This window comes from Camelina sativa, chromosome 19 (assembly GCF_000633955.1).
Source record: "Camelina sativa cultivar DH55 chromosome 19, Cs, whole genome shotgun sequence".
Taxonomy (NCBI): domain Eukaryota; kingdom Viridiplantae; phylum Streptophyta; class Magnoliopsida; order Brassicales; family Brassicaceae; genus Camelina; species Camelina sativa.
In genome coordinates this window covers 24,132,597-24,159,089 of record NC_025703.1, presented here as the reverse complement: position 1 = coordinate 24,159,089, position 26,493 = coordinate 24,132,597, and the positions used below count along the sequence as shown (strand labels likewise).

The following is a 26,493-nucleotide window of genomic DNA, read 5'->3' as shown; positions in this document are numbered from 1 at the left end:
ACAACATAAAGCTTCAATCTTCTCTACACAACAAAAAGCTCAAGTCATGACACATAAATTATATTTAGTCCGTGTCAACTTTCACCGTCTTCACATTGAGTTGACACGTTCATATGTTTCTAGCTAGAGACGTATTTATCCGCACTTTGTGAACTGTGATAATCTTATTACATCAGTCATGAGCTATCTTTAATTATTTAGTTCCATGTAATAAAAAGATGACGTATTACACCTTACTATAGATGATCAGAAAAATAAAGGAACTACTAACACATTATACATATACAACATACAAACTTAATACAAAAAGTAACTAAGTAAGTGAGGTTTCCTTATAGTACGGGTTGAATACTAGTTTGCATTATAATTTGAATAGATTTGAGTTAAAGTTTAAGCCTACTACCATGTGGCATATTACAAAAAGTTGACATAACATTTTAATTAATTTAATAACTAATAAAAGAAATATTTATAAGGGGATTTTCAAAAATACCCTTTTTCTATGAATAAAACAATTAAATTATAAGTTCTAAACTCTAAATACTAAACTCTAATCCCTCAAAACTATAAAATAAATGTAAAATAGAGAACCCAAACCTTAAAAAAAGTTCTAAAAATCAATTTAACATATTGTAATTGTGTAAAAGAGGGTAAAAATAAAAATGCTCAAGAAAATAGGATTTTTTAAAGGGTATCCAAAAAAGGTATTTCTAACAAATTCTCAAACTTATACTGGTTTATAAAATAACAAACAATATTTTTGAAATTATATAATAAATTATTTAACAGATTTTATTTATTGTTTCAGAAATCTTAGGAAACAATAACAAACTATTTAGAACAATTATAAAACATAATTTTATTAATAAAAATAAGATTAAATATTTGCATATCTAAATTGTTTAATAATGACAAATATATTTTAAAACTAAGATACAACATTGCTTGTATTTTTAAATATCCATATATACTTATTTAAGCAATGTTGTTAGAACTTTAATCAGCTTTGATGTGGCATATTAAGAAAAATACTATTGTATTTTAATTAATATAATAACTAACAATTTCACTTTTATAAGCACTTCACATCAATTGCAAATTCACTTTTACTTTTTGTAACCATTTCACTTTTATTTTTTCTTTACTCACAATTCAACTTTTGATCATAATCGACCGGAAGAAACAATCAAGCTTTCATCAATTAAAAATAATAATAATAAAAATATATATATATATATACATATATGGTTTGTAAAAATAGTTGATTTGAAAACAAAATACCTCGAGCTTTTATTTTATTTGAAACAATGTGAATTTTTATATTTTAACCTTTAAATTATCATATTTTTAAAGCAAATCATTAAAATATGTTTTTAAAACTTATTTTTTGGTCAAACAAATCTTTTAAATTGAATCAATTTTTTTTTTAGTGCAAACCAAGAACGTTAAAAATTATTAAGTCTAACAGATCCAAACCAATAACTTATCGGCGATAAAAACAGAAAAAAATCAGTTTTAAAACCAAGGATTTCAAAAGACATAATCATCACATATTAAAAACCAATTCAATGACAAAGAAATGGAGACAAGATCATCTAATCATTTGCATTTTAAAATCCATCTTCCAAGCCAAATACATTTGGATGAAAAAGACTAATAAACGAAAATCAAGAATCTTAAAGATGATTAAGTTAACCGTTCCAAACAAATAACTCACTCATGATAAACACATCAAAATTCACTTATAAAAATAAGGTTATCAGAGACAAGGTAACATTAACAAGCCTTTGGGTTTGGAATTCCTAGAGGTATGATACCTAGCCCAAAACCTTTCATACCATCTAAGTCGTTTATTGGCAGCTTGTCTGGGTACATGATTCTCTTGAAGTAAAAACTCTGAAGGATAAACACCTCAACATCTTTTGAGCTGGAGAGTGCACTTTTAATTTTAAATGTAATCCTATCTCTCTCGAAGGTAGCTACGATTGATTTTACCTTAAAGGTCTCATTAAGGATGGATGCTTCATACTTGGATGCTTCGTGCTTCAAAGCCAAAGCAAACTCAGGGACATTTGAAGCTTCCCCATTTGCAAACTTTATGGCCTCGTAATCATGTAGAACAAATCCAAAATACTCAAATTTTTTCAAAGGGTTTGTTCAAAAAAAAAAAAAATCAGAGACAAGGTTATCATAAATTAAGAACCCAATCAATTTCAAAGATACATAGACTAAATTATCTTCTCTTATGCATTGTGTTAATATGTTATATGTTACATGTTATGTGAATTTCGTTCGTATGCAACTTCCAGAAATTATACATTTTTAGAATTATTATTGAATATGCTATTTTTGGTTCAGCAATTTTTGGATTTGCCTAGGCCTGGGCGTTCAGATATCGAATCGGATTCGGTTTGGATTTTTTGGATTTCGGATTTTTTGGATATTGACTTTAACATCCATATGGGTATTTATAAAATTCGGATCGGTTTCGGTTCGGATTATTTGGATTCCGGATCGGTTCAGATATTTTTTAAATCTGATTATACCCAAATTACCATACTAACCGAGCCAATAAAATAAAAAACAATATAAATGAAGCAAATGACAAGCTCTAAGTTCAAACTTAAATCAAACCATACCAATAGATAAAAATCTGACATACTAAAATCCAAAGTGAAGACTCAATGAAAAAAAATTCAAAACCAAAGTAAACCATACCATCCTAAAGAATAAAGAAATAGCAAAATTAAATAACATCCTAAATCAAATTGAACGTGGTTCAAAAAAATTTCAGACCATAGCAGCAAACTCAAACTTCTCCTAGCCGCATAAGCTTCATGTCTTTAAATCCCTAATACAACAACATACATAAATTCTTGTGAGTCATAATATCTTTAGTGGCTTAAATTATGAAGGACAAAAAATTAAACATCAAGTTTAAAACAATCTACCTTATAACCAAGTAATGAGTTTACGATTACAAGTCTTCTAATTCATGTCTGCTGGACTTTCAAACTCTGACAAACAACAAAAACAAGAGACTGTTAACAATTAAAACTATTAAGAAGAAATTGATATAAAGTAGAGAGAATGAAAATACCTTTTTCAAGTTTATCAAGTAGTTCAATCTCTGCAAGCAATTCTGCATTTGTAACAATTGATATGTCACCAAACTGATTAACATTCTTCATCCATTGCTCTGTGCACATTAACACTTCAACCATATAATGTGTTAAACAGCTCCGATGTGGCTCTATGACCCGACCACTAGTGCTAAAAGCACTTTCAGATGCAACTGATGACACTTGTATTGCAAGAACATCCCTAGCTATTTCTGACAAAATAGGATACCTACCACTATTGAGCTTCCACCAAGACAATACATCCCACTCTGATCCGATGAAAGTTTTAGGATTTTCCACTTTTTGTTTCAAATATGAATCCAACTCATCCTTACCATCACTAACACCTTCGTCAACCAACTCATTATAAGCAAAATCCATCCTTTCATACTCCATACTATCAGACATTGTATCAGTGAAATCACTTCTTGCAACATGATCTTGGCTACCAAAAGTCGGTTGAGTGAATTGTGATGATGGAGAACTTGATACATTCTTACGAGCACTATACTCCTTAAAGAGAGATATCAAAACAGTGGTGACCGAATCACACATCTCTTTAGCATCTAAAGAATCTTTCCCATAAAGCTTTTCAAAGCACATCTTAGCAAACTGCATTTTTTTCCTTGGATCAAAGACACTAGCAACTATAAGAAATTTATTAATGTTCTTCATTCCACCCCAGTACTTATCAAATTTTTCTAGCATACCATCAGCTTTTTTGGACAAATCTGAATCTATACTATTGCTTAACGACACCAAAGCCTTTCCTATAGTCACTATCTCACCATAGGTCTTGTAAGAAGCAACTGAAGATAAAGCAGACACAACCAAGGTAGAGTTGTAGAATATGATTAGAAATTTAACTAACCTCTCTACAGCATTCCAATCTGTCCTTGTAGGCGGACCTACTTTTTTCCCCCATTTTCTACTTCATTGAAGTAGTCATTGTATAACTTATCCTCAACTTCCATTTTATCAAATGCTAATCTAAACTTAATGGCTCTTGACAACATTAAGTATGTAGAATTCCACCTTGTTTTGATGTCCAACGGTAAACTTCCTCTAGTCATCTTGCCTGAGACAACTTTCTGTTCAAATGAATCACATCTTGAAGTTGAAGACCTCACATATTGCACTGCATTGCGTATGGCTGCCACATTATCACTCGATTCAACCAAACCGTCCTTGACAATCAAATTGATAATGTGAGCACAACACCTGAAACTTCTTTATTCCTTAAGCTGAATTCATCCTGAAACTTTTTTAAAGCACAAGTGTTTGCAGTTGCATTGTCAACTGTGATCGTGAAGATCTTGTTTATACCCCAATCTGCCAAACACTTAAGAAGAACCCTTGATATTGTTCTTCCTTTGTGATTTGTGATGTACTTAAACCCAATAATTAGCTTCCTTAATCGCCAAGACGCATCAATAAAGTGTGCTGTAACCACCATGTAACTAGCACCTGTAGCTTTAGCAACCCATATGTCAGTTGTCAAAGAGACTCTAGGCTTGCTAGCAGCAATCCAAGTCTTCAGAGATGCTTTCATTTCCACATACATTTTAACTATGTCTCGAGTAGCTGTTCTTCTAGAATGTGGCTTGTAGAGGTTTACTTTGTTGCAAAAATGCTTCCAAGCAATGCTTTCAATGAATGCAAGTGGTAATTCTGCTAGCACAAGCATCTCGTTTGTAGCCTCTCTGAAGACTTCCTCTGTAACTTTCCCATCCTACAGTTTTCCATGATTATTAATCACAGTCTGAGTTTGCTTCTGACACCATGCTATATAGTGCTTGCAGATTGCCAAATGATTCTTCAAGTTAGAAGTTCCTGCAGATGGAGCACATCCGTAAGTTTTGTGACAGTAGTTGCACTTGCATTTGTTTACCTTATCCTCTCTTATCGTGTAATGTTCCCATACAAAGGATCTTGTATTGCGCTTCTTATTTGGCTGAGATGTAGTTCCACCTGAACCCGGAACATCCTTCCTTTTCTTTCCACTTTTCGACATATCTTGGTTATCTTGGTCTGAAAATTCATTTCCATCATTGTTGTGTGGAAATGACGAGGAATCCATCTAAACAAAAGAAGAGAAGAAGTTAAGAACACACCAACGTATATTAAAAGAGGCTAATAACAAATAAAAACAAGAAGAAGCACATTCACGTTCAATTATATATGAATTTTTTCTTTACTTTAGCTGGAATCATTCAGAAACATGAGAGACTATTGAAAATTGAATATCTCTTACGAACATGTAATACAAAGAGAAGAGAGTATGCAAATTCTGTTTATTAAGAAGAAAAAGAATATCTAATAAAATGACGACAAGAGCTCCTCTAAAATACATGTTCCTACATTGACGACAAGAGCTATTAAAATGACGATAAGAGCTACAAAGTAAATGTACGTTCCTACAATTATACAAATCATTACTAATTGGAACTAGTCACATAACTATGATCTGAAAGGCTAACAACACCAGCAATTGATCTTCCAACCAAAGCTTAACGAATTTTTTTGTTGTTGTTGAAAAAGCAATATGAGTTTCAGATCCATGAAGTTATTTATTCTGCTGAGCAAGGAGACATTAACATGTCATATACTTGGGACAAGTGTGTTCTGTTTGGTTTTAACATTCAAAAATCCCAACAAGATATTAAATATCAAATTTTATCAAGTTTTCATAAGAAACAGAGACCTCTGATAAAAAGCACAAGCATGATTTTTTTTTGTTTCACGTTTCTAAACATAAATAACCAAACAACCCAACACCAGAAGCGATTGATTTTCCAAGAAAAGCAATACAAATTTCAAATCAATAAAGAGATTTGTTTTAAAATCACAAACAACTCTACTCTCAGATTTGGTATATGAATATAATTAAACCATGAGCTACAAAGTAGACAATAGCAATCGATTTTGAAACTAATGAAAAAGAAACATCACAGTTAAAAAAAATTAAAGTTCAGAATTCAGAGCATACCCGATATCAATTTCTGGTCTGTGATGGAGGAACTTAGCCGAGAGTGGGATTTGGGATGCCAGATTGAAATTTAGGGTTTTTATCTTAACTGCGCACAATCGAGATTTGGGAAGTGGAAAGATACAGGCAATATTCTTCGGGATATCAATTGTTCATATATTTTCGGATTTATGTAGATATCTATTGGATATCGGTTCGGATCGGATATTATCCGATATCCACAAATAATGGAAGCAAAATCCGATCGGATATATCTTCGGTTTTGATTCGGTTTTAATCCGATTTTTTCGGTTCGGATTCGGTTCGGATTTTCGGATTTGGATTTTGTGCCCAGGCCTAGATTTGCCATTATGCTTCAATTTTTTTTAGATTTGTCATATTTATTCACTTAAAAGTTAAAACTAAATATTAGGGAAAATGGTTTCACAAAATATATACTACTTAATAACAAATACTATATCCTAGAAAAGAATAGAACCAAATAAACTCAAATATAACGTGTAAAACTGTGTTTTGAGATATAAGAAAATGACAAATTGAAAACATTTAAACAAAAATGCCAAGAATTACTAATGCCACTATAAAAAGTATCTTTGGCAATCACAAAATTACATGAGTAACCATTTTTTATTTTTTACTTGCTCCAATTTACAATTCAGCTTTTGGCGATAATCTACCGAAGAAAACAGGTCATTGTCAAGCTTTTGTCAATTAAAATTGATATATTAATATATTTTTTGTTTGATTTCTTTTATTAGAAATACCTCGAAATTTTATATAATCTGGAACCAATGTGAATTTTTAGATTTTAAGCTTTAAATTACCAAATCATTTTAAGATTGTTTTTTTAAAATCTTATTTGGTCAAACAAAGTCTTTTTATAAATAAATGTACTTGAAAAGAGATGAGATCTGCAAAACTCAAAGTACACGTGTAATATGAACGGTCAAGATTCGAAGAGAGCACCAATCCATTATTCCCGTCCGTTGCTCTTCCTTCTCCCCCATTACGTGTCGAATTATTTCCGCTCTTCCACGAAAAAAATCCCGCCACTGTGCAAAATTTTCAATCTCTTTTTAGTTTTTACAATAAAAAAGAAAAAATATTATTATCATCATAAAAGCCCCAGCAAATAAAAACAAAAACCCTATTACTCAACACTAGTCTCATACGCTCTCTCTTCTCTCTTCGTCAAACAAAAAAAGAAAAAAGAACCCTAAAGGTAAAAAAAAAAAAAAAAAAAAACTCGCTCCTACCGTTTCGCCCAAACTCAGTCCCAAACTCACTTCTAACGATTCTTCTTCGTTTTTTTTTATTTTTCTCTCTTCCTTCGCAGATGAAAGGCGGCGAATCCAAAGCTGAATCTACGAGCACTGATCAGAGGTGTTTTTTTTTCGTTCTCATACTCTTTCGTCGTTTCCTCTGTTACATCTGAGATTCAGATCTTCAGATTTCTGATTTTCTCGTTTTTCTTTTCGATTTCGTAGACTCAAAACCAGAGGAAGGAAGCCTGGGAAGAAGACTAAGAAGGATCCAAATCAGCCTAAGAGACCTCCAAGTGCTTTCTTCGTCTTCCTGTAAGTAATCTCACGAATCTCCTCCTTCCAATTTTTGATTTTTTTTCGAATTGATTTGAATTTTATCAACTGATTCTTTGTTATTGATCTAAGTGAGGATTTCCGAAAAGAGTTCAACCAAGCGAATCCTAATAACAAATCTGTCGCTACTGTAAGTATATTTCTCCGTGATTTCTGGAAATGTTCTCAGATCTGTAATCTTAAACCTAGTTTTTGTGCATATATTAGGTTGGTAAGGCGGCTGGGGCTAGATGGAAGTCTATGACTGAGGAAGTGAGTAGTTGTGGCTACTGTAATGCTTGATTTGTAGAATTAGGTTTTTTTTGTTGGATCTGTGTTTTGAACTTTGTGGTTGGTTCAATCTGTAATACAGGATAAAGCGCCTTACGTCGCTAAGGCTGAGAGCAGGAAGACTGAGTATCTCAAGACTATGCAACAGTACAACATGAAACTGGTATGAATTTGTCATTGATAGCTTTCACTTTGTGGAGAGACTGTTGTTTCTTATGGTTGCTAAGTAGTTTTATTATTGTGTGATTATTGTTTAGGCTAGTGGAACCAATAGAGGTGAAGAGGATGACAAGTCTGAAGTGGATGAAGCAGGGAGCGAAGAGGTTTTTTACTGAGACTTTTAACTACTATTGTTTTGATATATGTATTTTGATGTGTGACATTGTGTTCTCTTTGGATCTTTGCTTTGCAGGAGGAGGATGATGATTGAGGCTTCTAGGTCTTGCCATTGACTTGACTCAGATTTGAGATTGTAAACTTTCTTAGATTATGGACGAAAAAACTAAAACTATGTTTATGCTTTGTGTTTGTGATATTGAACCTCATTTGCTACTGCTATGTGCTTTTTAGGCCAGTGGTTAGGGATAATATCACTTGAATGCTATATTTTCCCCCTTTTCCTGTTCACTAGGATTCATATGTGTTTCAACTTTTCATGTGTGGTATTGGTTATTTAGTTTCAGCTTTATATCTACCTATTATACCTATTGTTGACTTCTGTTTCTACTCGTCTCTGATTTTGTCATCTTGTGGTATTTGACTCTTATTATGACTGTGGAAAGCTCCTACTTATCTGGCTTTTTCCAAGGGAATATTTGATCCAACTTTTGATTGGGACAGAATCTTCTTTGCTGGATTGGATCGTACGCCATGATACAATCTATCTGTCTGTCTGTTTGCTTTTGAGCTTTTGGCATTATGTTGGAGTCTATTATTCATGTTTATTTCTTGTGTGGTAAATCGCTGCTTGTTAGAATGAGTATCATACTATATCATAACTTTGAAGAAATTTCCTGAATTTTCCTTTCAAATTCTTATAATATATTTAGAAAATCTCTGAATTCCATTTTTATTGTTTGGATCTTCCTTTTGAACACTAGAGTCTAGAAGAGTCAGTGTGATTTGTGGTTTTGTTTGTTTTTGGTCTTTATTTTCTCAAAATTGGTTTGGTTTTCTTTTGTTTAATGTAAATTATGTTTGAATCGTTTTGATTTTTGAGTTGGAGTCAGTTTAGTGTGTTACTATAGGATAGGTACGAATAGTTAATGACAATTTGAGAAAATTCGAAATGAGTAATGAATATGAATTTATACAGTAGGCATTACGATTTCATCTGATTTTTGTAACACCTATAACTAAAAATATGCAATTTTAATAAACCATGGTGGCTTTGTTTGGATTCGAGTTGATTTTGGTTTCTATGTTATAAATCATTTTATTTATAGTCAAAATTTTGGTTGGTTTTGTTTCGATGTGTTTGAATCTGTGTGTTTATGGTATATTTGTCCACTCCTGTTGATCTCATCATCAGTCATAACTCAAAAGTGTTCCTTAGCTGTGGAGTACATTAGCATCCAAACCTTTGACGTGATGGTCTTTGAGCATTTTCTCGTCATTAGTCGTAGTTTCCTACCCTTCTACCCTTGCTTCAATGGTATACCGTAATCTTTTGATCGACTGGGGAATGTGGTACGACATGTTTTGGATCGCTAGCTTAAATAATTGGGCTATATATTATAAGCCCGATATGGTTTTCTAATATACTTTCGTGCCTCTTAGTAGATCTATATAGATAAGTCTATGTAGATACTTATTAGGTAAGTCTATTTGGGACCAACCTATAAAGGAACAAAATGATATAAAGTAAAGTACTATTCCATATTTTTTGTGATATGATTAAAGAAGCCGCGAGGAGAGGAAGAATTCGATTGCATGTGAGTCTGATGCGACTTTTAGGAACTGATGTTGATCAAAGACAAAATATTATTATGGTCGGCCCCATAGATATTTAGTTGTGTAAGTTTGGGTTTAGTGCATTTTTTTTATGTTGTAAAGAATATTATATACGAGAGTTTTTTTTTTTTTTTTTTTTTTNTTGACAAATGTGTGTATTTCGAATCCAACCACCCGATTCTACCTGTTTTCGAACTAAACTACATTATTTGCATAAGTTGTTAAAATAAAAAAACGATAACATTCAAAATGACAAGACCAAACATATTTATTTATAAATCTCTTTATAAAAAAAAAACAGAATTTGCATTAACCCAAAGATAACCACACAAATTAGGCCACTCAAGTGAAAAAGTTTCCTACTGTATAATATTATTAATCTCTTCACTAACTACTCAAAAAAATTTCATATCATTGGAATGTGTCATTAATTTGTTTTGTGTGATTTAATATTTTTTTAATCTTACAATTATATTTTCAACAGCTTTAACAGAACAAAAACAAAAAATATTTCATAAAATATATTAATAGCGAATTGAATCTGGATATCTGAAAAGATGTTGAAAGTAATTAAGCACTAACGTGAATGGATTAAAATTGAACCAATATCAATATGTTTCTACAACATTGTTGCATGTCTAATATAAAAAAAACATTGAATTAAACTACACACATATGTATGCGTTTATTGTAATTCGCCAAAATTCTACACATTCACACTTGACCTAAGAAATAAATTACAGTTCTGTGACTTCTGTCTATTGTGTTCATTCAACGGTATTGATTTTTCGTATTGAGTTTCACAATAGTACGTAGTTAGGCACGTAAAAACAAAGTAAGAATCAGAATGAGCTTTCTAGGTATGCAAAATATAGGGGGGAGTCGTGCCCCTCGTGGCATAGTCTTGTTAATGGCCCTATAGCTTTAAAATGTCTAAAACCTATGCGCAGTTAGGATTAGTAAATACGCAGATTAAGAAATTTTTACTTTTAACCAGTTCAACCAATTAAAAACAATACTGTATAATATAAAATATTAAACTAATCTAAAAGTTGCATAGCAACTTGAAAACATCTTATATTAAGAAACAAAAATCTTCTCTAAAACATCTTATATTTTGAAACGGATGAGTACATAATACAAATGAAGGTTGTATGAAATTGTAATAATGAAAAAGATGGGATGAAATAAAAGGTGTGTAATAATGGAGGATAGTCGAAGGAGGGATACGAAGCACATGACCATCCATCATTAATACATTATATAATAAATAAATATAAACAAAAAATAAACAAAGCGTGTTTTGAGTCATAACTTTACAACTAAAAGCCCCCACAATGCCATCACCATCACCATGAGTTGTATGTATATTACTATATTGTATTCATATCGATTCCCAACCTTTTCATTTCTTTGTAGTTTGTAGTATGTGAATTAATTATTTAGTATTTAAGCTTTCATGAGATATAATAATGTTTGTGTTAGGTGTTTACATTGTGAATTAGATTTTTTTTGTGCGGAACTTGAGTTTGTGCTCTTTTAAGGTTTCTTTAAGAAAAAAACCACCAAAAACAAATGATATTTGTGTTTTGATTTCTGGTTAATGATTGTAGCCTACTGATTTTTACTTACGTTATATGCATTCATGAATTATAGATTAAAAAAAAAAGAAGAAAAAAAAATTTATGTACTATTTTTATGTATGATATCAAAATTAATTTTAATCTTATAACATGTTCTATTAAGACACGAATTTGAGGGTATTGACCAGGTACGTAGATGGTTTAATATTAAGTATTAACTAATCGTAAGACCCACTAAGATTATTACAATGATTTTTAAAAGTGAAAATATACCGACACAAATTTGACAATTAATGGTTAGATTAATACTCCATCCTATCCAATAACTAGAACACACAATTTTTACATAAAAGACTAAAAACTCATATATATTTTTTTTAATTTTATTTTTGAAAAAACGAAAAACCAAAAAGTTATAGTATTTAATATTTTGATTTAAAAATATGATTAATTTAAAATATAAAATGATTAAAAAATATGATGTTCATTTTTTAAATATAATTTATGAAAATAAAATATGATTTAAAATATAATGTATAAAAATAATATTCAAAAAATTGTTTATAACAATATTGTATATAAATATATGATTTTAAAAATATGACATTAATACAGTTTAATTAAGTTTTATAAAAATATTGTATATAAAGATATGATTTAAAAATATGAAGTTTAAGATTATACAGTTTAAAGAAGTTTTATAAAAATATAATGTATAAAATTAAAACTAAAAAATAATGTATATAAAAAATATTAAAATAAAATTTATGAAAATATAATATGATATATAAAAATATGATTTTTAATATGATGTTAATTTTGTAAATATGATTTAGGAAAATTAAAATGTATAAAATATGTTTTAAAATTACGAGTTTAAAATATGATTCATAATATGATTTATAAAAAATATATTTAATAAAAACATGACTGAAAAAAATATAACTTAAAATAAATCTGTTGTCATTGTATTTATATTTTACATCTAATAAATCGGTTATCAAACACCAAAATTTTGGAAAAAACAAAAAAACTGTCATAACATAAACAAATCTGCCATAACATATGATATTCACATAGGTCATTTTAGCAATTTTTTAAAAATGTTATAAATCTGTTATCAAACGACAAATTTTTGGTTAAATTAATAACTCTGTCGTAACTTAAAACAAATCTGTTATCACTAGAGGTCAATCTAGTAATTATTTTTCTGTTAAAAAATCTGTCATGTTACGACAGATTTTTAATCATAAAAATAAATCTGAAATAACTGTGGAAAATAAATCTATATCAAATCTGTCATATATTGTGAAAGTCTGTGGTGTCTTTATAAATAAGTCTGTTGTAAAAAAATAAATCTGTCATCAATTATAAATCTGTCATAACTGTAGTTAAAAAATTTGTCATCCAAAATAAGTCTATCATAAAAAATCTGTCATACAAAAATAAATCGGTTGTGCAAAAATAAATCTGTCATACACAAATAAATCTGTCACAACTAGTCCGACAGACTTTTGAAAATATTTTATTTTTTAAAAAAAAATTCGGAGAGGGTAAATTTGATTTTATTTTTTTCCTAACAAAGCAAAAAAAGTATTTTAGACAAAAAAATAACTCATCTAACCCTCACATTTTATAAGTTACTTTAGTAATTAATCTCTTAATTTGGGTCAATTTAGTTTTTCTAAAAAACTACATTTTTTTGCAATTAGCCAATTAGGGGCGGGTCTCTCTCTTTCTTTTTTTTTTTTTAAATGAAAAGTTTATTGTTACATAGCCATGACCGAAGTAAATCTAGTATTGACGAACGATACATGCATAAATATTAATTTGGAAATAAACATAACTAAATCTAGTAATGGGTCATTAGTGTTTTGCATATATGCAGCAACGTCTCAGATTTATATAGGTGCCTATTTTTATGTAATTATTTTTTACACAATGAACTATTTGGTAATTTCGTTCGTAAAAGAGATTCTTACTGAGATTTTAGGATGTTCTCACAAATAATAAAACCATGCATATTTTATACGAAGAATATTTTGGGATTCGAATTTCTATATGGAGAAATAAATGTTAAGTGTAATGGTAATGGTCCCTAATGTGTATAGATTTTGGACTTAATTTTTGTGCTACAAAACATGTTAGATCTTTTTTGCCTGTTCATATTATTTGGAAGAAACAAACCACCAGCTACATATGTATGACATGCAACTAAGCACCACAACATGTCCTTTTCTCGATGTTTAATTCTATCGCAGCGTCTAGGATGCAATAAATAATGTTAGATGGTTCTTCTCTCCAACCATTTGCAACTCGCAAGCGTTTGTAACCCTATAAAGCTATAACTATAACTTCAGAATTTTTAATTCACTTTAAATTTTTAGTCTCAACTTCTCAAGCATTAGATATTCGTAACAAGTGGTAGACAAATAGAAAAAATAAAAAATAAATAGGAAAAAAAAATTAATAGAAGCATCATTAGTATGTTTTATACAAAATTTGCTTAAATATTAACAATAATTACAAACAATGACGGTCCAAATGTCTTCTCCATGAGCTGTTCGTTACATGCATGGTTTCTCTATGTTGTTCAAGTTTAATAAAAGCATCATTTTCCATAATCTCTTTTTAATTGGGTCAATTTTTTGTTTTTTTTTTCCTTAATCTCTTTATCGCACTTAGTTTGTTAAATTATTAATTAAAAGTTAGTACCCGAAGAGACTGATTTCACAATCCAACTACCCTTCTGTTCACGTTCCAACTTACAAAAGAGAATGAAAGAAGTCTTATTCATTCTTCATTTCATATTTCTCACTTTATTACTATTTTTTTCCCTCAATAAAAAATAGTATAAAGGAATCTTTCAACTTCTCTGACGAATTTTCGATATTATAAGAGTACGAATGGTAACATCGGATTTGATAGTGCATAATTAACTATTTGATAGCGCGGTACGGTTCAATTGCAGTTTGTAGGGGACACATGTATTTGCGGGACAAATGCGGTTATTCCAAAATAAGTGGTACAAAATAATGTTTGATTGGTGAAATATAATTTGCGGTACGGATTTCATTTTGATTTATTAATAACTAATATAATTATCTAATTTAATTTGTTTTGTATTAATGAATAATTTTTTCGATTTTGTATATATATTATTATTGTAACAACAATTATATGAATAAATTTAAAATTATAAATAATTAATATAATTGTAAATTATTATGTTCTTTGTGTTAATAGAAAAAAATTAAGAACTTTAAATATCTAAATTTATTCAATCATAAAAAAAATTATTTATTTATAAGATTAACTGGAGTTATTAATAATTGTATGTACATACTACTAAATTATTTATTAGTAGTTATATGTTTTTTGTATCTTTATTTAATTGTTAAAATAATAGTGTAGTGTTACTGCAGATTTTAGTTGAAAACCGCTGCATAAAACACATATTGCACTACAAAAGCGGTCCAAGTACAAAAATCAGTATATAAAACCGCAAATCACTAAAAACATTTTTTTATTATGGAAAATGCAAATTTATAATTTTATGTATGATTGGTAACCATGTGCGGTTTTGTCAAAAATTTTCTTGAAAACCGCTTATATCATGTTTCCATTCACGCCTTAAGTTTACTGAAATTAGATATATATCAAAAAAAAAAAAGATATATATTTTTAAAACAACCTTCCATCCATGTACACTTTTTATTCATGATATATATACAACACAAAAACGTTCTGCCAAACTAATCAATCTTCAAAACCTCTTTATACACCAAAACCAGGAAAAAAAGAAAACGGAAAAAAATAATTTCAATAATTTCTGATGATTTATTTCGTACAATAATAATGACAATAATGATAAGTTGTTTCTTTATATAAAATTAAAAAAGATGAGAAATAATGATAACGGTTAACAGGAAGGAAAAAAAAACTCAACTAAATAATGAATCTGGAACATCATAATAATAAGAATTAATAATTAATGAAAATTTTGGAGCGGCTCAGAGGAACCACGTACGTACCGGAGAAGAGAGAATACTCTGTTTTATCTTCCAATCTCCACGTTTCTTCTCTCCACAATTCCGTTTTTATATTTTTCTCTCTCTTCTCTCTCTCTCTCTTCAAAAGTGAGAAAGCGACCAGAGTTCCGTACTTTGGATGAGATGTGTTTCGTCTCGCTGTTTCGTCAGTTTCCTCCTTCTTCTTCTTCTTCTTCTTCTTCTACTTACCATTAGTCTTCTCTCTCTCTCTCTGTCTTTCTGAAAACGACTCTCCTCTCTCCTCTGTTCCCCTCCCCATATTTCTTCTTCTATCATCCTTTCACAATCTCCATTTTTCGATGCTTCATTGATTCACGAGAAGACACAATTTTCAGTTTTTCTGATATAAATATATATATATATATATATATTTATAATATTTCCCCATCTCTCTCTCGATCGATACGTTGCGTAATAATAAACCTGATTCTGTTCTGTTCCTCGTTTCAGACTCTGTCTCTCTTATACTCTGTTTCTGTTTCTGTTCTGTCTGTCTTCAATAAAGTTTCTCTCTTTAAAGACGTTTAGTTTCCCGAGCTTCACTCTCTCTTGTCGGGATTTCGTCTCATGGTTCATCAGATCTCTGTTTGAAAGATCCAAAATCGACGGAGAAAATGGGAGGATTATTGCATCTCTTCGATTTCCATAACAACAGTTTCTCCCGGAAAGTTTTCTCTCATCACAAAAGCCGCGACGAAGGTGAATTAAATGATATTTTCAGAGAGAGAGAAAAAAAAACAAATCTTTGTTTCAGGTTTTGATCATTATTGAATTCATTCGTGTTTTTTTTTTGTTGTGTTCTGCAGATCTGGAAGCTCCGAGGAATAGTTTCGAGCTACAAGTCGATAACTTTCAGACTTACCATAACGAGAAAGATAAACCGGTAAATTAAATAACGAACTCAACTTTTTTTTTTTTTTTTAAATGTGAAATTGAAAACATAATACTTTTTTTGGGTAAAATGATTTAATGTTTTTGACTTTTTTTTTTTTATTTTGGTAACAAAAGCAGAGTGATAAATTTGAGGAAGAGGAATGGTACGAGAGAAGTTGTTACCCGATTGAGGAATCAATGAAGAAGAAGATCATCGATGAGCTTTCGAAAAAACGTTCCAACGATAAACACAACACGCCTAGTCTTGTAGCTAAGCTGATGGGAATGGATGCACTTCCTTTGGATTCTGCTGCTGCTAAGTCATCCCCTTGGATCTATCCTCCTCGTCAGAGTAAAGCGGATCATCGGTTTGATAACGAAAAAGGAGGTAGAAAAAATAGAAAAGGGAGGTTGTCTTCCTCGACGGTGACAGCATTAGATGTGATGGAGACACCAATGCGTCGTGAACATCCTCAAGAAGAGGAGCTTCAAAGATTCAGAAGAGAGTTTGAAGCTTGGCAAGCTGATAAAAGGTTTCAAGATTGTTCAAGAATCGTTGATTCGGGTTGCGTGGGGGCTCGAGATGATAAAGAGAGGCTTTTCACTAGAACTAGGAGCTTTGGTCGGGATTTTAACTTGAAATCAGATAGAACTGCTCCAACTAGGATTGTGGTTCTGAGACCTGGTCTTCAGAGAGCGTATGATTACGAAGATTCGTTGACTACTTCTTCAGGGACGACCATGGAAGGAAGCAGAGGAAGCAGCATAGAAGAGTTTCTTGAAGAAGTTAAAGAGAGGTTAAAAGGTGAGCTTCAAGGAAAAGCAGCTCTCAAGAGAAGTTCATCGGTGAGAGGAAGCGGGATCGAGACTCCTTTTAGCGAAAGACCTTCTCCGAGGTCTGAACCGATGAGACCATACGGTACTAGTGAGGTTCAGTGCAATGCACCAGACTCTCCTACTGAGTTTATAAGTAGAGATACTAGAAAACTCTTGGCAGAGAGATTGAAGAATGTTTTGAGAAAAGAGATGAGTCCTTCCGATGATTCTATGATCAAATGTAGTAGCCGTTTGCGACCTACCGTGTCAGACGCAGCGAAACAAATTGATGAAATCAATATGGAAGACTTGAGAGTTAACAGAGATGTTCCTAAGAAAGAGTCTTTATCACCAAGAAATCTTAAAAGATCACTATCTGCTCCAGTCTCAGGGATGTCTTTTGGTAAGCTTCTGTTAGAGGACCGGCATGTTTTGACAGGCGCGCAGATCATGAGAAAGCACGAGGCTACGATAACAGAGCGAGAAGAAACAGAATCAGAAACAGAACCAGTTGTTGCGGATCCAATCAGGAGGAAAGAAAGATTCAATCTCAGGAAAAAAGTTTCCAGCTTTAGATCAACTCTTAGAGGAAGAATCTTTGGTAAGAAGATACGTTCAATGATCGAATCAAACAGTTTTGAGGATGAATCGATCAAAGATTTCGTGACAGGATCCAAGTTTAACAACTTTTACGATCGAAATGTATGAATCTCTTAACTCTCTCATCTGTGTATATATATATATATGTTCAAATTCTTGGTCCTTTATAATCTAAATTAAGACAAGTTGTGTCTTTCTCAGGAGAATTCAACAGAAGTGCCTCCAAGCCCTGCATCAGTCTGCAGCAGTACACCAGACGAGTTCTGGAGAAATGTGGATTATCTCAGCCAAGTTTCAACACCTGACGTGACTGTATCGGATGAGAACGGTATGCCTCAAGTCTTCAGAGACATCAGTTCCAATCTAACTGGTAAGAAAACTGTAAACAAAGTTTTCACCATTTTCTTGAAATGTTTCACACACTATCTTGAATTGTGTCTCATTCTCTGTTTCTGCTGTTTCAGAACTAAGAAGACAGATAAATGAGCTTGAATCCGATGTACAAGTGCGAACGCCAGTGGATGAAGAACCGACTCAAGAGATTGATGAGACCATAGTTGATTTAGGAAATCCAGACAAAGCATTTGTCAGAGATCTTCTTGTGGCTTCTGGTTTGTATGAAGGTACATCAGATATATCATTTTCTAGATGGGATCCATTAGCAAAGCTTATAAAAAAGTCTGTTCTTGAAGAAACAAAAGAGAATCTTAAGAAAAGAAGCAATCAGAATCAAGAAGACGACGATGCCGAAGAGAGTACTCTAAGTGAAGAAAATCATAACATACTGTTTGATCTTCTGAATGAAGTGCTCACGGTGGTGCTCGGACCATTGACAAAGTCAGGGTTCAAGAGAAAACTTATGAGTTCTTCTGTGTCTGAATCGACGACTATACGAGGTAAATACCTGTTGGAATCAACATGGAGGATCATGTCCGAGTATTTATATTCTCAACCAGAGAAACCTTTTTGTTCATTGGATGGGATCATTGGTTGGGACATGGATAGGTTTCCATGGAGTGGTTTGATTGGTGAAGAAGTTAATGTATTGGGGAGAGAAGTTGAAGGTATGATCATGGCTGATCTTGTTGAAGAACTTGTTAAGGAACTAAGAAGACAAAGAAGCTAAAGAACTTATAAGATAAGAGTTAAACATATCTGATTGGTTTGGTTTGGTGAATATGAATGGTTTAATTTTGGTGTGTTCTTTTTGTAAATAGGGTTTTTTTATGGAGTGTTAATTTTTTCTTGAAGAAGTGAGTTTCCATAATAACTGTAAATGTTTTCCTGCAGTACAAGGAAGCTAGATTCTTCTGATTGCTACATAAATTACTATTTTACTAATACTAAAAAGAGTTTCTAAATTTTAATAGAGACTGCAACAAATTTAAACATTTGTGTGTTTATAACATTAAGTAGTTATCAAATAGACATTAGGTCACCAATGCTCGACCAGCAAAGTGGTGTTGACTCAGCATGATATTGGAGTCTCACCAGGGTTTTAGTAACAATATTGGTACCCCCGAATGGAGTAGGCAAAAAAAGCCAGACCTTCTCTCCACCTCCATTGGTTGACGACGGGGTTGGAAGATATGAATGTTTCGAGCTTTACCGGCGCTCCCTGAAGTGAAGATCCTTTGTCGGACAATTTATTTCTTCTAGGGGATGTCTATCACAGAGAAAATCATGCTTCTTGGTGGTAACCGAATTGAGGTAATCTTAATTACCTCTTTTTTTTTTTTTTTTTTTTTTTTTTTNTTTTTTTTTTTAAATTCATTCTTAATTTAAATTTCTGCTACTACGTACAAAACTAGGGACTGGTACTAAGCAATACTCTATAGCTAGAGATTAAGTAAGGGTTCCGACCCTTGGTGAGAGCCACTTCGATTACCAACATTCTTAATATATATAATACAGCGATATCTCAAGGTAACAGAAGTATACATACACGTATGTACGTAGGTAACAACCCAATCATAAGAGATGAAGGATGTAACTAGAAATGCTCCGAAGGAACAAAACTGGGTAGGATGATGCTTAATTTTGCCGGATAACAAGTGAATAAGAATAACAAACAGTGTAAAAATTTACCTCATCTACTCCGCTACTATAAAGAGGTTGGATGTTTTATAAAGAAATATTTTTTCCTTAGCATATTCATGGTAACTAGTCAGGTTTCGGGATCTTCGCTGAATTGATGGAATCCTTGTCGGAGAGGTCTATCACAGAGATTCATGCCTCTACTGACTAGTGGTAGCCTAATTGAGGTAATCCAAATTACATTTTTTTATATATAGTTATATATATATATGTATATATATAATTTCATTCGTAATTTAAATTTCTGTTACTACAAAACTTGGGACAGAGCATCACCATACTTATTTGTAAAACCTGAAATTGAAGGAAGAAGAAAATAAAAGACGATGACATGGTCTTTCAATCGTGCGTGCTTTGGCTTCCTCGCACGAATAAAAGTTTCGGAAGAATATTGTATAAAGAAGGCTAAAAAAGAATGGTGACCGTTGTTATAAAAGTGCAAGTTCATATTCTGCAACAAAGGTTTGTACGTAGAGCAATAAAAATAGAACTGTTACTTGTGAGAGAAACAAACACAAAGAATTTGGTAATAGAGTTTACGGCCTCTAACAGCTATGTTTCGGGAGAACTCTTCCTCCCAAATGGCCAAATTCCACTATGACGATGTGGTTACAAACATCTCTATAATTAATGATGTGATATTGTCTTTGTTTCGTTTACAGGTTTTGGCACACGAAGAACAAAGATCAAAGATACAAAGAAGAACAAGAAAACTTGCATGCTCAAGAAGCCCTTGTTTCTTTCTCTCTACTCTAGAACACTCTTTGACGTCTTTCCTCTACCTCCACTTCTCTTGATACGATGAAACACATATATCTTATATAATATGAGAAGGTTTTTGCTAAGGAGATGACACCTGACATATTATCTATCTAACACTTGTTTTATTTTGTTGTTTGGAGTTACTTAACAAAATTTATTTGTACTTTGGACTTAAGTAACTACTGGCCCATAAAACAAAACAAAAAAACTCTCAAACATTTTATTTTTCTCTTCTTCAATAAGAACCAGTTGTAAGTCTCTTCTGATCTAAAGCCACTATTTATCAATTTGTGCTTTCATTCTAGGAAAAATTGATGATAGTTTAGTCTGAAATGATAAATATGAGTTTCAATCTTATGTATGATTCAGGAGGAAAAACAGATTCTAAATTATGTAAAAAAATTATTCTCGCGTTTCAATCTTATAAATGATTCATGGGCACGAAAAGATTATAGATTATGTTAGATTGTGGGATGTTTATGTGTTCTCAAAATTCTTTTATCAATTCATAGATTTTTGGCTCTATCTTTGAATTTTGGGTTTCCATTCCTGCTTAGTTTCTGGTCTTTAATCTTATATAACCTACTGGTGGGATGTTTTCCGTAAGTAATTTGATAATTGCTTACTCATTTATTCCTCATTAGATCTTATCAATTCTTTATCCATAAAAGTAGAATTCATTCCGTTTTCCATAAAATTAGAATTCAATTACTAATTACTATCCTTTTAACACAAATTTTCAGTCATTATTATTTAATTTCAGTCATTAGGTTCTTATGAAGAATTATATTGTTTTTTATATTATCTTTCCAAATTTGAATATGTATTCTTGAATAATTTTTAAAACTTTTTTACAGGTTATCATGTTTGTTGTTCACATTAATACTACAAAGAAAAAATTATGTGAAAATGTTTGAAAATTTTATTTATTCATTTATGTGCTTATATATGTCTTTCCTACTCTCCATGGGCCGGTCCGGCAATTTTGAATGTCATACGCCAATTTTTTTTTAAAAACCCCTTTTATTATTGTAAATACAATTATAAAAAATGTAATATAAAAAATTATTTTTATTATTTCCGTATTGTAGTCCGTTTTGCTTGCTCATATTTTTCTTTGTCTTTTCAATGTTTTCATGTTCATTCAAACATTTATACAAAAATAACTATCATATTGCTAATAACTCATTATTGTTTTAAAACTTTTCGAATATGGAAACTTTTTTTATTAGAGTTTCAAATTTGTTTTTCTAAATTAAATTTTACTTTAAATCTCAGAAAAACAAGTTTAATTAACATTAATCTAATGCTCATTCACTAACAATTCAAAAGATGAAACAAGTTTTTACATAAACCTAATAAAATTTCATCCGTAAATTGGATATATCTACATGAATAANTGCTTACTCATTTATTCCTCATTAGATCTTATCAATTCTTTATCCATAAAAGTAGAATTCATTCCGTTTTCCATAAAATTAGAATTCAATTACTAATTACTATCCTTTTAACACAAATTTTCAGTCATTATTATTTAATTTCAGTCATTAGGTTCTTATGAAGAATTATATTGTTTTTTATATTATCTTTCCAAATTTGAATATGTATTCTTGAATAATTTTTAAAACTTTTTTACAGGTTATCATGTTTGTTGTTCACATTAATACTACAAAGAAAAAATTATGTGAAAATGTTTGAAAATTTTATTTATTCATTTATGTGCTTATATATGTCTTTCCTACTCTCCATGGGCCGGTCCGGCAATTTTGAATGTCATACGCCAATTTTTTTTTAAAAACCCCTTTTATTATTGTAAATACAATTATAAAAAATGTAATATAAAAAATTATTTTTATTATTTCCGTATTGTAGTCCGTTTTGCTTGCTCATATTTTTCTTTGTCTTTTCAATGTTTTCATGTTCATTCAAACATTTATACAAAAATAACTATCATATTGCTAATAACTCATTATTGTTTTAAAACTTTTCGAATATGGAAACTTTTTTTATTAGAGTTTCAAATTTGTTTTTCTAAATTAAATTTTACTTTAAATCTCAGAAAAACAAGTTTAATTAACATTAATCTAATGCTCATTCACTAACAATTCAAAAGATGAAACAAGTTTTTACATAAACCTAATAAAATTTCATCCGTAAATTGGATATATCTACATGAATAATATATTGTTTTCTTATACTCCCTCCGTTTCAATATATAAGATGTTTTAGCGAAAACACGCATAACAAGAAATGTTTACTTTTAAAAAATTTAACCAATCAGAAACAAGACTGCATAAAATAAATAATAAGAAAATATAAAAGTAGTGTAACAGTTGCCTCAAAAATTGAAAACATGGTATATTACGAAACAAGCAAAAACCTCTAAAACATCCTATATTATGAAACGGAGGGAGTAGAAAACTTGAACTTCTAATTTTTTTCGAACTTATAAAAAATATTAATAATAACTGAACTGATAATTTTTATTTCCTACATAAAAGACCTAAAACTTTTGGTCTAAAATATGCTCCAGAAAAATTGATGTCCTATTCCTTTGCTTCACTTACTTGGCTTATGGGTCGGGCCTTGAACCATATTTTATTTTTAGTTCAGCTTGTCGTGTTTGTTGGTTGTGTTAATATTACTACATTATGAAAAAAATGAACTATCATGATTTAATATGTTAAACATGTTAGGTTTTGTTCCTTTCGTATATTTTAGAATCTCTATTTTTATTCTTTTGGGGTATTAATGTGGTAAAGCAGGCTAAAACTTCTTCTTATTGGATGATGCATATGAGTCTCTCCACTGTAAATTTAGTTTCTTATTAGTCTTCATCTTTAAGGAAAAAATGTATTTAAAATTATTATAAAAAATAAAANATTGGATATATCTACATGAATAATATATTGTTTTCTTATACTCCCTCCGTTTCAATATATAAGATGTTTTAGCGAAAACACGCATAACAAGAAATGTTTACTTTTAAAAAATTTAACCAATCAGAAACAAGACTGCATAAAATAAATAATAAGAAAATATAAAAGTAGTGTAACAGTTGCCTCAAAAATTGAAAACATGGTATATTACGAAACAAGCAAAAACCTCTAAAACATCCTATATTATGAAACGGAGGGAGTAGAAAACTTGAACTTCTAATTTTTTTCGAACTTATAAAAAATATTAATAATAACTGAACTGATAATTTTTATTTCCTACATAAAAGACCTAAAACTTTTGGTCTAAAATATGCTCCAGAAAAATTGATGTCCTATTCCTTTGCTTCACTTACTTGGCTTATGGGTCGGGCCTTGAACCATATTTTATTTTTAGTTCAGCTTGTCGTGTTTGTTGGTTGTGTTAATATTACTACATTATGAAAAAAATGAACTATCATGATTTAATATGTTAAACATGTTAGGTTTTGTTCCTTTCGTATATTTTAGAATCTCTATTTTTATTCTTTTGGGGTATTAATGTGGTAAAGCAGGCTAAAACTTCTTCTTATTGGATGATGCATATGAGTCTCTCCACTGTAAATTTAGTTTCTTATTAGTCTTCATCTTTAAGGAAAAAATGTATTTAAAATTATTATAAAAAATAAAAATTGTATGTTACTATCATATGCTTAAAAAACCATATTGTTAAGCTTGTGATGTCTTTTTATCTCATGGTACGATATGAGTTGCATTTTCCTATACTACTAGGTGATGCCCCGTGCTACAACACGGAATTATATATTTTGTTAGTTAGTTTTTTTTTTGTAATTTGCATTTTTGTAATGTAGTTTTTTATTTTGACTTATTTTCTTTGTTTATATAGTGTTTATTTATATATTTGGGGTTATACAGTAAATTGGAAATCCTAATAGAGTAAGTAGTTTGTAGAATGTAATTTGTACAATGTAGTTTTTCACGAAAACAGACACATTGCAATATTGAATAGTAATTTTGTAAGAAAATAGACACTCCGCAATTGTATCATAACAAACATCATCTTCCTCATCGCTTCCTTCTTGTATATAATCATCATCGTCCTGATCTCCAATATCACTGTCATCATCAGATTCTTCAAAGATTGTGCAATCTTATTCAGAGTGATCATGAAAAGTAATGTTTTTCTTTTGCTCTGAACCATATCGAGTACAATACTTAAATAACATACAGATATTATCACTTTGTGTTACGTCCACATGTTTCTTATTATTTTCCAACCCCTTGATCTCCTCCTTTTGTTGTAATTTTCTGAAATTACAACTGAATTCGCCAACATTTACAACCTCACTAATGACGTATGTATAAAATTTAAATTAGTTCAAATACAAAGTATTACAAATAATAATTGAAATTAATTTCAAAATAACTAAAATAATTCCTCACCGACTAAGTAATCTTCACATTGGGTACCATCATGAATGAGACTGAAATCGACGAAATCATAGAAATCTTCCTCTCCAACAATTGAATTCTCTTTGATCTTGGTATTGTACAAAATAACAATTTTATAACGATGTGTAGTAGCTAAACATGAACCATTATGTTCAACAACCTTAAAGTCTTCGAAATTAAGCCAATCACCAACCTTGAACTTTGAGACAAAACGATCATAAACATCTCCACGAAAGGAGCATTGGACCTTTACACCCTAATAGAACATAGTATTAATTATTGTCACATAATATAATTTTATATGTCAAAACAATATTCTCAAAACTTGGAAATATAACTTTAAGGTATAATTGCATATACGTATTATTTTTGGAATATATAATGAGCTTGTGATTAGAATAAACTAAATACCTTTATATCAGATAAAACCATCTCCAAACTTGGACCTTTTTCTTCCCACAGACACAAGACCTTCACACGAATTTTCCATTCGTATTTTGAAGAATTCAATCGCGAAACATCATCGAAAAGGCTATACCTAACCATTGTTTTTTTTGTTTTCTGTCTTCTTCTTTAATTTAGGTTAAAAGCCAAAGAGAGTCGAATAGACGTGTATATATATATATATATATATATATGTAATTTAATAAATATATTATTTACATTTATTTTTTGTAAGTGATATTTAGGAATACATGTTTAGCGAATCATTTAACTAATCTGCATAGATCTCCATGCATAATATCTCTACACTTCCCTTTATTTTAGAGATAAATAGTAAACTTCTTAATGTTTATCATTACGGCTTTAAATGCTTAATTTACATTTTATATTTGACATTAATCGTGATAATATACGTATTCTATTCTGTTTTGAATATAGAATATTTCTTTAATTTATCCACCCTACATTACATAAGGTAAAATAATTTATTTTTAAGATTTTATCATAACATTTATAATTATTATTTTTAATTAACAACCTTACATTAACTTAACAATAATCTTCAAATTTTTGAACGAAATTTTATCACATTTTAAAAAAAATAATATTTATCATTACAGCGATTAATTAATTTATTCAAAGTTTGAAAATTTTCAAGAACTTCAGAATCCGTTTGATTGCAGTGTTAATAATTGTATTCCACGATTTTTTATTTTTGGTCGATATTATAAACATACCAGATTATTGATGTTCATATATTTTACCTTTTTTTCCCTTAGTTTATTCACAACTTTTGCATCTTTTGCTATCCATTTAGGCCATTATTGTGTAGCTTTAGGACTAATCATGCATTAGAGTATAGTTGCATTGCATTTGCATCTTTTCATGCATAAACAGGTGATTTTGGAGCTTAAGGAGCATGGAAGCAATGCTGAGGAGAAGTGAA

At 30.5% G+C, this 26,493-nt stretch overlaps 2 protein-coding genes across 3 annotated transcripts; both read left to right on the top strand.

The window, feature by feature from the left end:
• On the top strand, positions 7,229–8,630 carry LOC104767063 (high mobility group B protein 4-like). Its single transcript, XM_010491087.2, has 8 exons — positions 7,229–7,333; positions 7,448–7,494; positions 7,599–7,688; positions 7,782–7,839; positions 7,917–7,961; positions 8,062–8,142; positions 8,237–8,302; positions 8,392–8,630. The coding sequence occupies exons 2-8, from the start codon at positions 7,448–7,450 to the stop codon at positions 8,407–8,409; spliced, it is 405 nt and encodes a 134-aa protein (XP_010489389.1). The 5' UTR covers positions 7,229–7,333; the 3' UTR covers positions 8,410–8,630.
• Positions 15,579–19,223, top strand: LOC104767062. Of its 2 annotated transcripts, none has more exons than XM_010491086.2 (5): positions 15,579–16,266; positions 16,374–16,450; positions 16,579–17,958; positions 18,058–18,226; positions 18,321–19,223. In XM_010491086.2, the coding sequence occupies exons 1-5, from the start codon at positions 16,182–16,184 to the stop codon at positions 18,980–18,982; spliced, it is 2,373 nt and encodes a 790-aa protein (XP_010489388.1). In that variant the 5' UTR covers positions 15,579–16,181; the 3' UTR covers positions 18,983–19,223. The 2 variants fall into 2 exon arrangements, with proteins under 2 accessions (XP_010489388.1, XP_010489387.1); XM_010491085.2 differs by having other exon boundaries at positions 16,576–17,958.

Excerpts from the sequence above, each read along its gene's own strand:
- LOC104767063 (XM_010491087.2), top strand. The coding sequence starts at position 7,448 with ATGAAAGGCGGCGAATCCAAAGCTGAATCTACGAGCACTGATCAGAG. Across the intron at positions 7,495-7,598 it reads TCTACGAGCACTGATCAGAG|ACTCAAAACCAGAGGAAGGA; the intron begins GTGTTTTTTTTT and ends TCGATTTCGTAG. Across the intron at positions 8,143-8,236 it reads AACAGTACAACATGAAACTG|GCTAGTGGAACCAATAGAGG; the intron begins GTATGAATTTGT and ends ATTATTGTTTAG.
- LOC104767062 (XM_010491085.2), top strand. The coding sequence starts at position 16,182 with ATGGGAGGATTATTGCATCTCTTCGATTTCCATAACAACAGTTTCTCC. Across the intron at positions 16,267-16,373 it reads TCACAAAAGCCGCGACGAAG|ATCTGGAAGCTCCGAGGAAT; the intron begins GTGAATTAAATG and ends TGTGTTCTGCAG. Across the intron at positions 17,959-18,057 it reads ACAACTTTTACGATCGAAAT|GAGAATTCAACAGAAGTGCC; the intron begins GTATGAATCTCT and ends TGTCTTTCTCAG.